Consider the following 15,614-nt stretch of genomic DNA (forward strand, 5'->3'; position numbering starts at 1 on the left):
ACATAGCTTGGCGTGCACCTGCACAGCTTCCAAGTGCCTAAGTTCCGAACTATGCCCGTACATTGCTCCAATGGCTTGTGGGGTGCACTGGCACACACATGCACATCCCACCAATTGCCAACAGACAGACGCCACTTTCAGAGCTAAGTATATCATATATATATATATATATATATATATATATATATATATATATATATATATAGGTGATATGCCTAGCCCAGTTGAAAACAAGGGAACAATGGACCCTGACCTCCCTGAGCCGGCTTCCTCTCCTTGAAAATGGACTCCCCAAGGAAGCTTCCCTCCTCTCCGAGGTTGTATCCTCTCCAGAGGACAGGCCCTCACCAAGGATGGCTGAATCTCTCTGACGATGGATCCTCACCTCCCAAGGCTCAGCCCATCAACTGGTGAAATACCACGTGACACCCCCCCCCCCTATGAATACTCCCCCCACCCCTACTAGAAGTCTTCAAGAGGCATCAAAGTCCTGCCATCCTCCTAAACGTCATGGCTTGTATCACTGCATTTAAACTTTCAGAGGCAGGGGGAGGTTGACCTATGCTTAGGGAAAGGTTTACACTCTACTTGGGGGAAGGGGAGGGAGTCCATCCAGCCAATGCTGAGAGCTTAAACTTCCAGTTATGCTGAAAGTGCCCGGGATCTCTGTATACTGTGATCCCAGGCCATAGAAAGAACTGTTTTCAGGAACTGAATGGGTGGGAGGGCTTCAGAAGGGAAGTTGTCGAGGGGGAGGTGGTATTGGAAGGTGAGGAGGTAGCATTATTATTATTTTTTTTAATTTTTGACGGGAAGGGAGGGGGAAGGACTGAAGGGCCAGTGCCAAGATTTTTTTTTCCGGAGGGATTTGGTGGGGATAGGGGGCTCAGCCAGCAGGGGTTTGTTGAAGTTGAGGTGGAGGGGGTGTTAGGAATCAGGTCAGGATGCCCACGGTTAAGTTTTCTTTTTTTCTACAGGAGTGCCACTTAACCTGGATATTTTCAAAGGATTTCTGTTTAAGTGGCTGGGTATCTGACATTATACAGCCAGATAACTTTAGATCTAACCGGCAGTATTCAAAAGCAGTCAGGTTAGGTTTACAGTTATCCGGCTAAAGGTATCCGGATAACTTTAGGAATGTGAATACCTGGGACAAGTTACCGAGCTACCTTTATCCCGATAACTTGTCCACTCGCTTACTGAATATGGACCTCACATTCTGCATGTGTTATTTTCCAGTTTCACCCAAAACACTTTCCCAGTAATACCTTCCATAACTGCAGCTGAAAGCCCATGAACTGCAGAACTCGGCACGTACTTTTAGCCACATTGAGGGATTGCAATTTTCAGATGGGGGCAAATCATTAGTTACCTGCAGAAACATTTTTGAAAGTTGCCCTCTTGATGTACAGCTCTATTTTTGATCATGGTTCCCTCTCAGAGTTACCCGATGTCCTGGTTTTACTGAGACAATCCCAGTTTTGGCTTCTATATTTACCGTCTCAACCAACGAGCTAAATTCTGCCATAGAGTCCTGGTTTTGGGATATTGATAAGGTTCTTAAACTGGCTGCAGTGAGGAGTCCTCCTGGCTCTATTTGAGCTGCCCTGCTGCTTTGGATCCACCCCCCCCCCTGTACCACTGCTCAGAAATGCCCCAGGAGTCTGTGTGAAATATTCCCGAGAACTTCTTCACGTGCGTGAAAATCAGTGAAAATCCTTCTGAACCCCTCCTCTCCCTCCCATACCCCATCTCCACTATTAATCTTAATAGCATTCATTATGGTCACTAGCAGCAGGAGCCCTTTATTTGTTCTGGATATGTGGTAGACCTACTCTGATAGTACTCACTCAGGCTTGGCTGAGAACCCTACTCTAGGTGTTCAGTGAGGTCGACAACTGCATCCATTTTTTCAGGACGGGTTGATCCCATCCTGTTTTTCCCCAACTGAATAAACAGATTTTCTTTAGTTAGTGCATGGATATAACCCTGACATTGATGTAAAACATTTAATTTCTATCATATAGGACCGAAGGAATGAAATGAAGGACTTACCACAGGAGAAGGCGAAAGTGCAATGTTGCCAATTGATGCCCTCAGTTCATCTACAGTTGCAGCACTTCTTAGACTGTCTTTAGCCTGCAAGGGCTTAATCTTAATGTTAAATTTCTTGCGTACTTCTTCTTCTTCTTCCGATTCGCTGGATGAATAAAAGTGCTTTGCTTTGGTAGGTATATCACAGTTAAAGATCATACTTTAAAATCTGGTCAGCACATTTAAAACACTTTGAATTGCCAACTACATAGAGAGATGCTAGGGAAAAATGGAAGCAGCGTTATTACTATTATGACAAGGAGATCCTCATAATAGAAAAATATAATAAGACTGCATATTGAAGAGATCCATATGTATGCATATATGGCAAATAGGAATAAGAACATAACATAAGATATATCATACTGGGTAGCCAATCCAAGTCAAAAGTACCTGACAAGTACCCAAACAGTAAATAGATCTCAAGCTACTATTCCTTATTGATTAATAGCAGTTTATGGATTTTTCCTCCAGGAACTTTTTTAAACCCAGTTTCACTAACTGCCATAACCACATCCTCTGGCAATGAATTCCAGAGCTTAACTATGCTCCGAGTGAAAAATAATTTTCTTCAATTTGTTTTAAATGAGCAAATTGCTAATTTCATGGAGTGCCCCCTAGTCCTTCTATTATCTGAGAAGGTAAATAGCCAATTTACATTAACCTGTTCAAGACTTTTCATGTTAATGTAAATCGGATGGCCAAGGGAGTCCATATTGGAAAATACTGACCCAGATGAAAGTATCGGTGAGAGAGGATTGCATTATTCCTGTTATCTTCTAAGTGGCCCTGTGCAAATAATGTTAAACAGAAATTTTTGTTCTGTTAAAATATATTTATCTGGATAGTCAGCCTGAATAAGTTTGAGCCAAATATCCAATCTAGTTACCCAGACAAAGTTGTCCAGTCAACATTAGGCCTGTCCGTTGGAGAACCAGAGTTATCTACTCACCAATCTCCAACTGACAGGCCTAATGTTGACTGGGCAAAATCATCCACTCTTATCTCCTGGAGCAAGGTGGGTCACACGTTTATAGCAATTAAAAGTTGTACAGAATTGGTTCATACAATGTAAAGTGTCTGAGACTGGGAGGCCTTCGGATGGTACCTGAGAACCTATGAGGGATCCTGCCATGTTTCAGAAGTATGAGGTTTTTTCTCTGTTGTCACCTGCACACCCATTTCCCTGTTCAGTTCTATACAAATAACGCCTCCCCTGGTTCACTGTCTCAGTTTCCTTTCTTCTCTGAGCATGCAGCGATGGAAATATGGTGGACAGGAAGGATTTGTAGAATGTAAGGAGCAGCAAACCCTAAAATAAAAAAGGAAGGATATAGCCTGGTTCGATGTCTGGTCTGATACTGTAACCTTCTTCATCAAGCTCTGGGGAATTCTGTACAAAGCAATGACAAGAAAGATAGTAAGGTGCTGTGAAATAACGTAACTACAGATAGACAAGCTGCTCTCGAGACAGGGCAAACATGGAAGTTTGAAGGGAACGACACACGCAGAACGGCTCTAGTCTGAGGCAATAAACACTTCCGCAAGTGGAGCCTCGGGGAAGTCCTGCACGAGACTGGATAAGGAGGCGTCGGCAGACAGAGGAGCTTAGGCCGAGCGAGGTCTCTGTTTTGAATGTCCACCCCACAACGGCGCGTCAGCCTTGGTTTTTCAATTCCTGTTTCAAAGCATGCTGGGAGTTTCTAGGTAGAAAATCTTAAGACACAAAGGGATTGAAAAACCTGGTGATTCCCTTAAGTCTAGCTGACCTTGAGCCAGGAGGCTCCATGCTGTCTGATCCTTGTGACAATGCTACCATCCCAAGCCCTCTTCTGATCACATGGGGGGGAGATGCTGGGCTACTGCCAGCAGGATCAAGCTGACAAGCCCACAGCTTGACAGCCCTGAAGCAGGCAGGAGAAAGGAAAACATTGGGGATGTCACACTGTTACAGCATTTTAATACCGATTTGAGTTACCAAATTTAAAACCAGCATTATTACCACCAAAATATGCAAAGATACATTTCTGATGCAGTAGACTGGTGCTATGCAGTTTTGGCCTGATTTTATCTTAAATAGTAGAATGTCGTTAGCAAAATACATGAAAAAACTAAAAGAAGAGAGATGGAAGGTCCTGTAGTGAGCCGGGATACTTTGGATATGTAATTTAGAAGCCAGTAGCCCATATTCTTGTCTAGTTTATGCCATTTGTTTCCTGTTCTCCAACAGATAATAATTAGCTGCTGAGCGTATGCTATGATATACACACACTGTTTAACCCGCAGTTGGATGTGCGTTTTTGACGTGCGTTCATTACCCCTTAGACTATAAGGGGTTTAGCGCGTTGAAAACGCGTGTCCAACCCCCCCCCCTCCTGAAACTACCAGCGCTCATCACATGCAAATGCATATTGATGAGGCTATTAGTTATGAACCCTGGATACTGAAAAAAATGTGCGGCCAAGCAGCACATTTTACAATCAGAAATTAACGCCTGCCTAAGGGCAGGCATTAATTTCTGAGCAGCCTGAAAAAAAAAGCAGAAAATACTGCTTTTCTGTACACCCTCCGACTTAATAACCTAGCGATATTAAGTCTGAGGAACCAAAAATGTAAAAAAATTAAAAAAAAAAAATTTTTTTTAAAGTGACAGTCGGTCAGGTTAGGAAAACAGACGTGCAATTTTACCGACATCCATTTTCCTAACCCATGGCTGTCAGCGGGTTCGGAAAACCGATGCTCGTAAAATTGAGCGTCTATTTCCTGAACCCACTGACAGCCACCTCTCCTGGGTTTCCGCTAATAAGGAAGCGCTAGGGACGCGCTGTTATCACTAGTGCCTTCTTTTTAGTGCATTCTCTCATTTAAATGCAGGATTGCGTGCTCAGGAGAGGTGGTTGGGAGAGCGAGTGCTCACCACTGAGCACCCGTTTTCCAACACTTTTATTGTATTGGCCTGTATGTATTTATATGTGCTTTTAAGTGTTTGTTTTTAAATGTATTGATATATATGTATATATATTCACAGTATAATTAGAGACAGAGAACACAAATGCACGCTCATTATATAGCAAAAGAATATACACTCGTTAGGATCAATTATCTAAAGTCCATATGTTAAACCATCAAACTTTAAGCCATCACCTTGGCTATCACTCATAGACCCACGCCTTTGAAATCAATGTTCATAAATAGTTCATATGCAACTGCAACTTGAAACAAGTGATAAAAATCATGTTGACTTGGATAGGATTTCTTGCTAGCAGAGAGCCTCATTCCCCAACAAAAGGCCCTTTGTTTCGCCACTCATGGCTTCCTCAGGGGGAAATCGTACAAAAATTGAGGATCCAGAGCATAAACATTCACATATGTCTTTATACATCCGATGGTGCTCTGATGAATGAATCTGTTCTTAAAAGTTATTAAATACAGTTATCATACTGAACTTGTGTTTTCTCAGCCTTTCTTCGCGTACCTTGAGATACATGATTTTGTTTCAAGTTGCAGTGGCATATGGACTGTTTATGAACATTGATTTCAAAGGTCTGGGTCTATGAGTGATAGGCAAGGTAATGGTTTAAAGCCTGCTGGTTTAACATATGGACTTTAGATAATCGGGACTGGATGGGTTTATTTGTATGTCACAAATAGGTCTATAAATTGTTACACATTTTTGGTAGTTAAGATTTATGAGATGTATATGTATGAAATTGATCCCAATACATGAATGTGTATTCTTTTGCTATATAATGAACATGCATTAGTGTTCTCTATCTCTAATTATATTGTGCATTATTTTAGAACACTTGATTTAGTTCTGTGATTGCCTGTAAATTTTATTTTTTAACTGAATACATATATATATATTTACTTGTGCATCTTAACTATAACAATTATAGGAGGAATTTTATTGTATTAGCAAGTAAGGGCCCAATATTCAAAACTAAACATTTAGTTAAGTTAGCTAGATAAGACTTAAAAGCACATTTAAACCTCATCAATCTACAGTTACCCAGCTAACTTAAATGGGATATTCAGCAGCACTTATCTGGTTAAGATAACTGGATCATTAGCCCCACTCTAATCTGCCCATTGCCCACACCCAAGATATCCAACTATCTACTTAGCCGGATAAATACTTATGGTGGCTGGTGAGCATAGCTGGATATTCATCAGCAGCTGCCACTTAGTTGGATAGTAACTACTTATCTGGCTAAGTAGCTCTAAATATTGGCTTCTATGCTTATTGCAACATTTTGATTGCACTACACCCTGGGAACCAGTAGGCACAAGGGTGAGGTATCAAGTTGAAAACAGTAAACAATAAATTGTTTTCAGCTACAGTGAATGCTGCCATCACTGGCACAGTGCTACAGAGTATAACTATATGCTTCATACTTGCATGCTATTTATTTTTAGGATTGCAGCTAGAAATGCTGCAATCCTAAAATACTTTGTATGGTAGAGACAGAAGGGAATATTAATGGTAACGATTTTCAGCTCTGTCACTTGAAAACTGCCCTGAAGAAGGAAAAAGAGCAAAATGAGGATACTTACATATCTTTCCCAGTCAATCTCTGCATAAAATCCATTTGGGGCACCATTTGCTTTCTTCTGTAATGGTTTTAAAAACATTGAAATGAAAAATATAATTAGTGTTCAACAGAGCTTAACTATTTGCACGGTGTGAGCCAGCAATTGAAACCTGGTGTAGCAAATATACGAGGAAATTAGATACAGAACTGCCCAAGTTTTGAGTCTAGATTGGGTATTCTAAACAGATTAACACATTTTCATGATATTTATATCACATATGGCATTTAGTTGTGACTATCATGGTGAATGCATTACCTCTTCAGGATATAAATTTGTTCAGGAAGCAAGTGAAGGCGCAGTATTTTAATGTGTCTGTTTTATGTATATTTTTGGCATTTTTAATATTTCGTTTCATGTTATTGTGAATAGAATTATATAATCCGAGTTGATCATAATGTGGAGATAGCGGTATATAAAAATTGCTAAATAAAGAAATACATGGTCACAGTGTGCTTTTACATATCCAGAGATGTGAGGCTATTCCTGACCACTGAACTTGCATCTCCAGTGCATAGTGGATTTATAGTCCTGCTTGTTCCACTTGAAATCAGCACTGCAGAAAGCAAAATGCACTGGGGAAGGGGGAGGAAGTCAAAAAATGAGAATAGTCCAAAAGCTTGCATTCCTTCTTAAATTAAATCTCTTGTTCTCTAGGTTCACACTTGAAGAAAACATAACATAAAACTGTAAGGCATGAAGAATAATAATTTTGGAGCTCTTTTACAATCTAAAATGATCTCAGGCCAATTTGTGTTCCACAATAAAAGGACAAGAGTTCAACGGTGCCTGAAATACAAATCTCTCGTCGACCTCTTTCATGATGCTATGTGTCCTCTCTCAGATGAGAGGTGTAGTCTGAGCTAGAGAGAGGATCCCAGCTGGGAGTGGTTGGTGTCCAAAGAGGACTGAGACAGTGACTGTTTTCTTGAGTTGGGATCATTTGGCTGTTTGCAGGTATGTTCTGTGGGGGCAGGGGAGGGTGTTACTGTCTGTGACTGGATATGTGCAATCTGGAAAAATCTGAATAAAGATAACAAAGTCCTTGATCAGATCTGTGGTTTTTCCAGACCTCAAAATTAAAAAATAAATAAATCATAGATTGCTACTTCAAACCCCCCTTTCACATAAAATGTCCATATGGAATTCTGACTTTTTAGATTGCAGAGATCATGACCCAAATAGCCCAAAGGTATTATTCGTAAACGTTTATATAGTAATGTAACTCTGTGCAGTACTGTACATCAGAATTTACGGTGGGGAAACAGTACAGAATAAGGATGTGCATGCTCTAAAGTTTTTGTTTTTGGTTCATTTGGTTAATTTTTTTCATTTTGTTGGCATTTTTTTGTAATGATTCTTTTGTTTTTGGCAAATAGTGTGCACTATTTGCAAATACACTATTTCTAAAGAGTACGCAATATTTGCCGAAAACGAAGAAGCATAAAAATTGGTGGTGGAGGGGGGGGGGGGGTCATCATTTTCAGTTCATTTGAAACAAAACAAAAATGGGCATATTTGTCCCATTTTATCCATTCGTTTCAAACGAATTCTCATCCTTGGTACAGAGCTAGGAAAGATATAACATAAAAAGCCCCGGAGCTTATAAAAGTCTTTATTCTGTGAAACTCAGAGATGTGTAAAAAATTATGAATGGTCTCTGTGGGACAGAGATCGATGTTTCCCTGTTCAGCATATTTCTCTGAATTCTTTTCTTGCAGCATGATGAAAAGGCCATTAGCTGAATATCTCCATTTATGCAATGTAGTAATTTGGCAAAAACTGATGCGATATAAAGTAGGTTAACATAGTTCCTAAGGCTTGAGATGAATGCAAGAGATCCAAGTATTGACAAGTTTTTCAATCTGCAAGTAACCTGCATTATCTGCTGATTCTAACACTTACGTTAAACTATTCTTTAACTTGAGTTAACTTGAGTTAATTCATTTAACTTTAAGTAATTCATTTAAAATGTAATACAGAAAAGAATACTTAAAGATGCAGAATTGTAAATATTTGAGCAGAGTTTCCCTAGAAGTTCACTGTAAGAGTGTCCCTTCCACTCGCTCTCCCTACTCCCCTGGCCACTTTGCTCTCTCAGGCCCCAACTCTTCTACCTGCCAGTATCTCTCCCCTTCACCTCTACACTCAACCCCTTCCACTCTATCTCTACTCTCAGAGTTTGACCCCTCTCTCAGTACTGCCCCTCACACAGGCTCCCTCTCTTTCTCACACACACACACATCCCTTCTTACAGGGTTCCCTTCTCTCATGCATACACCCTCACACAGGCTACCTATATCTCTCTCTCACACACCCCTTCACATAGGCTCTCTCTTACACATACACAATCCCTTCACACAGGCTCTCTCTCTTACAAACAAACAAGCACCCTCACATCACACAATCCCTTTTTCGCACACACCAGCTCCCAATCTCTCGCACACATACACAATCCTTCAAAATCTCCTCACATAGGCTCCCTATCTCTTGCACCCACAATCAAGCACCTTCACACCTGCTCTCCCTCACCCCCTCCAGGCTCACAGTCTCACCCACCCTCATACACCCCCTACACACACCCTCCTCCTACACATACTCACCCCTTACACACACTCATCCCCCTTCTAACACCCCACTCCCACACACAACACCCCAACACCCCCTTACATACACTCACCCCACACACACTCACCCCCTCCCCTCGTACACACACTCACTCTCACCGGGGCCTTCACGTTTTGCGAGCGGAACGAGCATACACACCCACCCAGGCTCCCTTTCTCTCTCACACATACATCCTCACACAGGCTACCTGTTTCTCTCTCACACACCCTGCTTGCGGCACGCTAGGGCCTTCATCTTCGCCGCGAGTGGGACAAGCTCTGCTTGCGGCATGCCAGGTTCTCCTCCATCTTTGCCATTTTCTGCGCAGAGTTTGGCTTGCCTGCGCAGGGGGGATTTCTGTCCAAATGTCGTGCTCCGCCATAGTGCAGAATTCCCCCAGGACTACTTTGTGTGATGTTCAATGGGAATGTTCCAGATGAAGTTAATGAAGGGTTGAGAAGGTTAGAGGAATGGTTAATAGATTATAAAACCTGGCTTCAAGGTTTGGCAGGAGATTGGAGAAGACTCCACCATGGGCTAGGAGTAGAGGGAGCAGTCATCTAAGGCTGGTGAGCCCAGGGATCTTTTCCTTCCCAAGAGGACAACCCTGAGATAGAAGAGGGATTCTTCTCATGAAGAATTACCGGGGAAACGATCTGGCATTAACCCACAGGTGGTGTGACCAGGAGGCGATTGCCCATCCAGAAAGGAAGAAGATAAGGAAGTGGAGAAAACAGCTCACAAGGAAGAGTGTACCAATGATATTGAGGAAGTCCATAAATACTGCCAGAGAACAGAGGTATTGGACCTAGGGAAAGGTGGTACTCTATTGGCCTACGATAGAAATACCATTCTGAAAGTGAATGTTGATGGGTATATTGGAGTTTGAAGTATCCTATTGATGGTGAGCTGGGCTACTGTGAATTCAGGATTTGTGAGCAACATATTTCTAATATAGAGCTTTGGAAGGATTGAAAAATATTCTCTGAGGCTTGATATAACTTGATGATAGTGTCAGTGATTTTTGATGCTGTTTCTTGTACTACCTTCTATTGTCTTGTAAATAGTTGCCGCGCTGGTCACACCAAAAATAAGTTTACGGTAATTGTTTGAGATGCAACTTGGTGTGAATTGTGACTGGTGTGTAAAAGGGCTACCAGCAACCATTACAGATACAGAGTGAGACAGGGGTCCCAGAGGGAGAGTCCACGTGGATGACCTTCTTCTTCCAGCACCAGTCAAGAACAAACTTCCCTTTCTGATTTGCTTAACCCTAAAACCGTGAGAATGGCACTTGGCCTACACAGATGCCAGATCCTCTCAACATGTTGTGTGACCACCCGCTTACATTTGAAAGAATTAAAGATAGAAGTATAAAAAGCACATTTTTGCAAACAAAAAAAATCAATTAAAAAGTAAAGGAATGTAGTCAAATCAGAATCCTTATATTTTCCATAGAAAAAAAAGACCTTCAGAGATGTTTAATGCCAGCCTAAGCTGGTGTTAAAAAAGAACTTGCATTACTTCCTCTGTAATGTGGTTTTCTTAGATTATCACAGTTTGAAGAATAACCCCTGAATTATGTCCCAATAGCACGGTTGCAGCAAACAGGTCTGGTTTTCAGGATATCCATAATGAATATGCATGTTGTATATTTACATGTACTGCCTCCATTATATTTATTTATTTATTTATTTATTTTTAACTTTTATATACCGACATTCTATATTATATTAGGGATGTGAATCGTTTTCCATATCGTCTTAACGATAGAAATCGTGTGGCAGGGCAAGAAAATCGTTAAAAATCGTTAGTGCGCACTAACTGAAAATGATACAATTTGACACTTTTCAGGTCAGTTAAGGTCAGTTTAGGAATGAATATGTATTCCTATTGGCTGCCCTCTTATTTATTCATGTTACCAAGGTTCCCACTGACAGTATATGGGGGATGGGAAATGGAAACAGTTGGTAGCTTGACAAAACAAGTAATGTGATCAGTCAATGTGACTAGAACTTGTGCCCTAACCCTGATACCAGGGGTATTGTGATCTTCCTGCACACAGTGCCCTATCCCTAATACCAGGGGTGTTGTGATCTTCCTGCACACAGTGCCCTATTCCTGATACTGGGGGTGTTGTGATCTTCCTGCACACAGTGCCCTATTCCTGATACCGGGGGTGTTGTGATCTTCTTGCACACATCCCGGTATCAGGGATAGGGCACTGCATGCAGGAAGATCACAACACTCCTGGTATTAATAGGGATAGGGCACTGCATGCAGGAAGATCACAACACTCCTGGTATTAATAGGGATAGGGCACTGCATGCAGGAAGATCACAACACCCCTGGTATCAGGGATAGGGCACTGTGTGCAGGAAGATCACAATACCCCGGAGGAGTGAGGGTCAGGCAGCTCCCCCCTGTCTGTGAAGCCAGCCTCTCACTAGTAATGCAGGGAGGGAGCTGTCTCAGACTTCACCATCCTCCCCCCCCCTCACCCACACACCATTCACTAGCTGGGACATGGGGGAAGTCAGGAGTGAGGGTCAGGCAGCTCCCCCCTGTCTGTGAAGCCAGCCTCTCACTAGTAATGCAGGGAGGGAGCTGTCTCAGACTTCACCATCCTCCCCCCCCCCCCCCTCACCCACACACCATTCACTAGCTGGGACATGGGGGAAGTCAGGAGTGAGGGTCAGGCAGCTCCCCCCTGTCTGTGAAGCCAGCCTCTCACTAGTAATGCAGGGAGGGAGCTGTCTCAGACTTCACCATCCTCCCCCCCCCCCTCACCCACACACCATTCACTAGCTGGGACATGGGGGAAGTCAGGAGTGAGGGTCAGGCAGCTCCCCCCTGTCTGTGAAGCCAGCCTCTCACTAGTAATGCAGGGAGGGAGCTGTCTCAGACTTCACCATCCTCCCCCCCCCCCCCCTCACCCACACACCATTCACTAGCTGGGACATGGGGGAAGTCAGGAGTGAGGGTCAGGCAGCTCCCCCCTGTCTGTGAAGCCAGCCTCTCACTAGTAATGCAGGGAGGGAGCTGTCTCAGACTGGTATCAGGGTTAGGGCACTGTGTGCAGGAAGATCACAACACTCCTGGTATTAATAGGGATAGGGCACTGTAAGAGATGACTGTAGTAGATTGAATAAAGATCTGATGTTTCTGCTCTCCTCACACCAAACAAAAACAACACACAAGCAGAGAAGCCCTTCTTACAAAGCTGAGCTAGTGAGTTAAGTAGGAGGAAAAGTAAACATACTTGTGCCAGTGTGGCTACTTAAAAAATACACTTACCAACAATCAATTACATATATTTGAACTGTGTACAGTTCCAGCCAGGACCACCTTTCTAAAATGCACAGTGATTGGCAAATTCAACATGCACTAGCATTTCAGGTGCCTGCTAACAAAAATAATAAACAAACAAGTTCTAGTCACGTGAGTGCTGATCATTACATTACTTTTTTTGTCAAGCTTCCAACTGTTTCCATTTCACATCCCCCCAACCATTACCTCAGTATTAGCCTTGGTAACATCAATAGATAAGAGCACAGCCAGCCAATAGGAATACATACATACATATTCATTCCTAAGTGACCTTTACTGACCTGGGAAGTGTGAACACTTTGTTTCATTTTCTGTTGGTGTTCGTTAGTTTCCAGTTCCATTTCCCATCCCCCCAACCATCACCTCAGTGGTAACCTTGGTAACATCAATAGATAAGAGGGCAGCCAGCCAATAGGAACACATATTCATTCCTAACTGACCTTCAGTGACCTGGAAAGTGTTTATTTGTATCATTTTCAGTTAGTGCGCACTAAATCGAGTTAGTGCGCACTAACGGGGAGTTAGTGCGCACTAACTCGAGTTAGTGCGCACTAACACGATTTAACGATTTTTAACGATAAATCGTTAGAATTTCTATTGTATCGTGTTCTATAACGATTTAAGACGATATAAACATTATCGGACGATAATTTTAATCGTTGAAAAACGATTCACATCCCTATATTATATATATTACATTATATGCAAATATATCTAATGTATATTCATTGTGGAATCCTAAAAAACAGACCTGTTTGTGGCACTCGAGGACTGTAATTGCTACCGCTGCAATAGCTCGTTATTTAAATGTCATACAATATTGTGCCTCACTCATATATAGTTATTTGTGGAAAATACCATTTGTCATCTTATGTCAATATTATCGCTTTTCATCATAATAAACTTATTGCCGCAGTTTTCACCACTTTTATCGCACGAGATTTTGGGTGATAAGGCCTCATGGAATATAAATCCCATGTTCACTCTCTTCTGTTTTTGGGAATAATGACCATTTAATGCCATTTCCTGAATAGGTCTCTAAGAAGTCGATATACAAACGGGTGTTAGCATTAACACCGGTATTATCTAACACTCATTTACTAGCGCTATTTGCACGTGCGTATTACCACCAGTTCTCCAACGGTATCGCTAACACGCATTCTGATCAGTAATCCGGTGTTAATACCTGTGACGGTTAACATAGGCCACTTACAACTGAAAAGTGCACTGTGCACGAATGCCTTGGTATTCAGGTCAGAGTGTAAGCAGTGCCATTTTAATCTCGTCACCCCTGCTGGCAGGAGAAAGACCAGCGCCCTCCTGCCGGTGATGATGAAGACAACATTTTCTGGGGTAAGTTGGGTCTGGTGGAGTGGTGGAGTTTCAGGGGTGGGGGGCTTGAGGGCCACAGGCTCATGGAGTTTTGGGTGGTGGGGGATGGGTGTGGGGAAAGAGTAGAAACCCGTGCATTTTATGGCTATAATAAAAAAGGAAGGTGAGTCAAAAAGAACTTAATTTACTAAGTTTAGGACAAAAGACAAGTTATTTTGTCTGTGTGCTATTAATAAAACTGATTTTTCTGAAGGCACACACAGAGTCCTCATTTCCCAACGCGTTTATTCTATGGCTAATAGCAAAACGCTCCTTTTTTCTTCATAAAGTCAATCAGTGTTACTTTCCATGGAACTCCTCATAAACGACCTACACATTTACACAGAAAGCTATAAACTTTAGTCGTCTACTCTATACAGAAAAATTACTACTTTTTACATTTCAAGATAAATTGTATAAAATAATAATTTAATGTAAGCAAAGAAAGTACTGTGAGAGGATTTTTTGGGAAGCTAGGTTGAAGCTTTGTTTCAGGTTCATTTGTGCTGTACTGCATTTCTTTTTCTTAGTTTTCTTAACTGATTGATTTATGCAGTGGAAAAAGAGGAGGGAATGTGATGAATGACTTTTGGGATTGTAAAGCATATATATAACTGCATACATCTTCTCAGTGGAAGGATACAGAAGGGAAGGATGAACAGCAGCAATGTTGCAAAGTCCATGAGTACTTTTTACCCACGATGTTTGCGCCGGTTTTACCATGCCAAACTGCGGGAAAGGTACCCACAGAGATTCGCACCTCCTTGTCCCCTGGATACCTTTTCTGACTAAAACTACATATGTAGTTTTGAAAATCCCAAACTTCATGTATAGTTTGCTCACCCCCCTCCCCCATCCGACCCCTGCTCTAGGATCGCTCCCACTACAATGTGGGTAAAAGTATGTGCGTAATGGAATTATGAGTATAATGTCGCCCGCATACAGGACAGGCAATTTTCAGACAGGTGCTTTATGCAGGGAAAATGCTTTTTGCCCACGGAAATCCCTTTGAAAATTACCCTCCTGATAAAGAGATCACAGGGAAAGTGTGTGCATGCGAAATATGGTGCTGGAGAAGAATTCTGAAGATTAGCTGGAAAAACGTGATCGCAAATGAAAGACCGCACCAGATGATGGGAGGCGGGAGAACCTGACCAAAAGGAAAATGAGATTTACTGATTCTGTTCTCAGAGGCTTTTGTGGTAAATTAGCTAATCTAGTACTGATTACAGATGGCAAAAGAGAAAGTGGAGAGCAGTCTGGGACGATGATATTAAAAAAAAAAAAATTGGTCAAGATCTGGAAAAGTAGGCAAAGCAAAGGGGAAAACTGAGCAGAGAAAAGACCGGTGCAGCGTAATTTCCAACTTTCTCATTGGAGACTGCACTTGATGGCGAGGAAAGGGAATGGAAATCAATTCAAAATGTTGTCCCTCACAAAGCAGGCCTGTCTTGGTCCTTCAGAATCCTCCGTAACAATCACCTACAAGATTCCGTAGCATGCTGGGACAGAGGCTCAATCCCTTTGTACTTTTCCTACACGGGATCATATTTCCAACAGAACACTAAGTCCAGTCCCTTACAAAACGTTGGCATCCTTAGCGAATCCAGTAAATTCAG

General features: G+C 42.1%; 1 protein-coding gene across 1 annotated transcript in view; it reads right to left on the reverse strand.

The window, feature by feature from the left end:
• SGIP1 (SH3 domain GRB2 like endophilin interacting protein 1) overlaps nt 1-15,614 on the reverse strand; it is a 174,041-nt gene that overhangs the window by 105,445 nt on the left and 52,982 nt on the right. The window contains exons 4-6 of the mRNA XM_029618232.1: nt 6,652-6,708; nt 3,430-3,487; nt 2,056-2,231 (exon numbers count right to left, since the gene is read on the reverse strand). Of these exons, the coding sequence (XP_029474092.1) occupies nt 2,056-2,231; nt 3,430-3,487; nt 6,652-6,708 (291 nt within the window). The remainder of the gene's footprint in view (nt 1-2,055; nt 2,232-3,429; nt 3,488-6,651; nt 6,709-15,614) is intronic.

The sequence above is a fragment of the Rhinatrema bivittatum genome, chromosome 10, assembly GCF_901001135.1.
Source record: "Rhinatrema bivittatum chromosome 10, aRhiBiv1.1, whole genome shotgun sequence".
Classification (NCBI taxonomy): Eukaryota; Metazoa; Chordata; class Amphibia; order Gymnophiona; family Rhinatrematidae; genus Rhinatrema; species Rhinatrema bivittatum.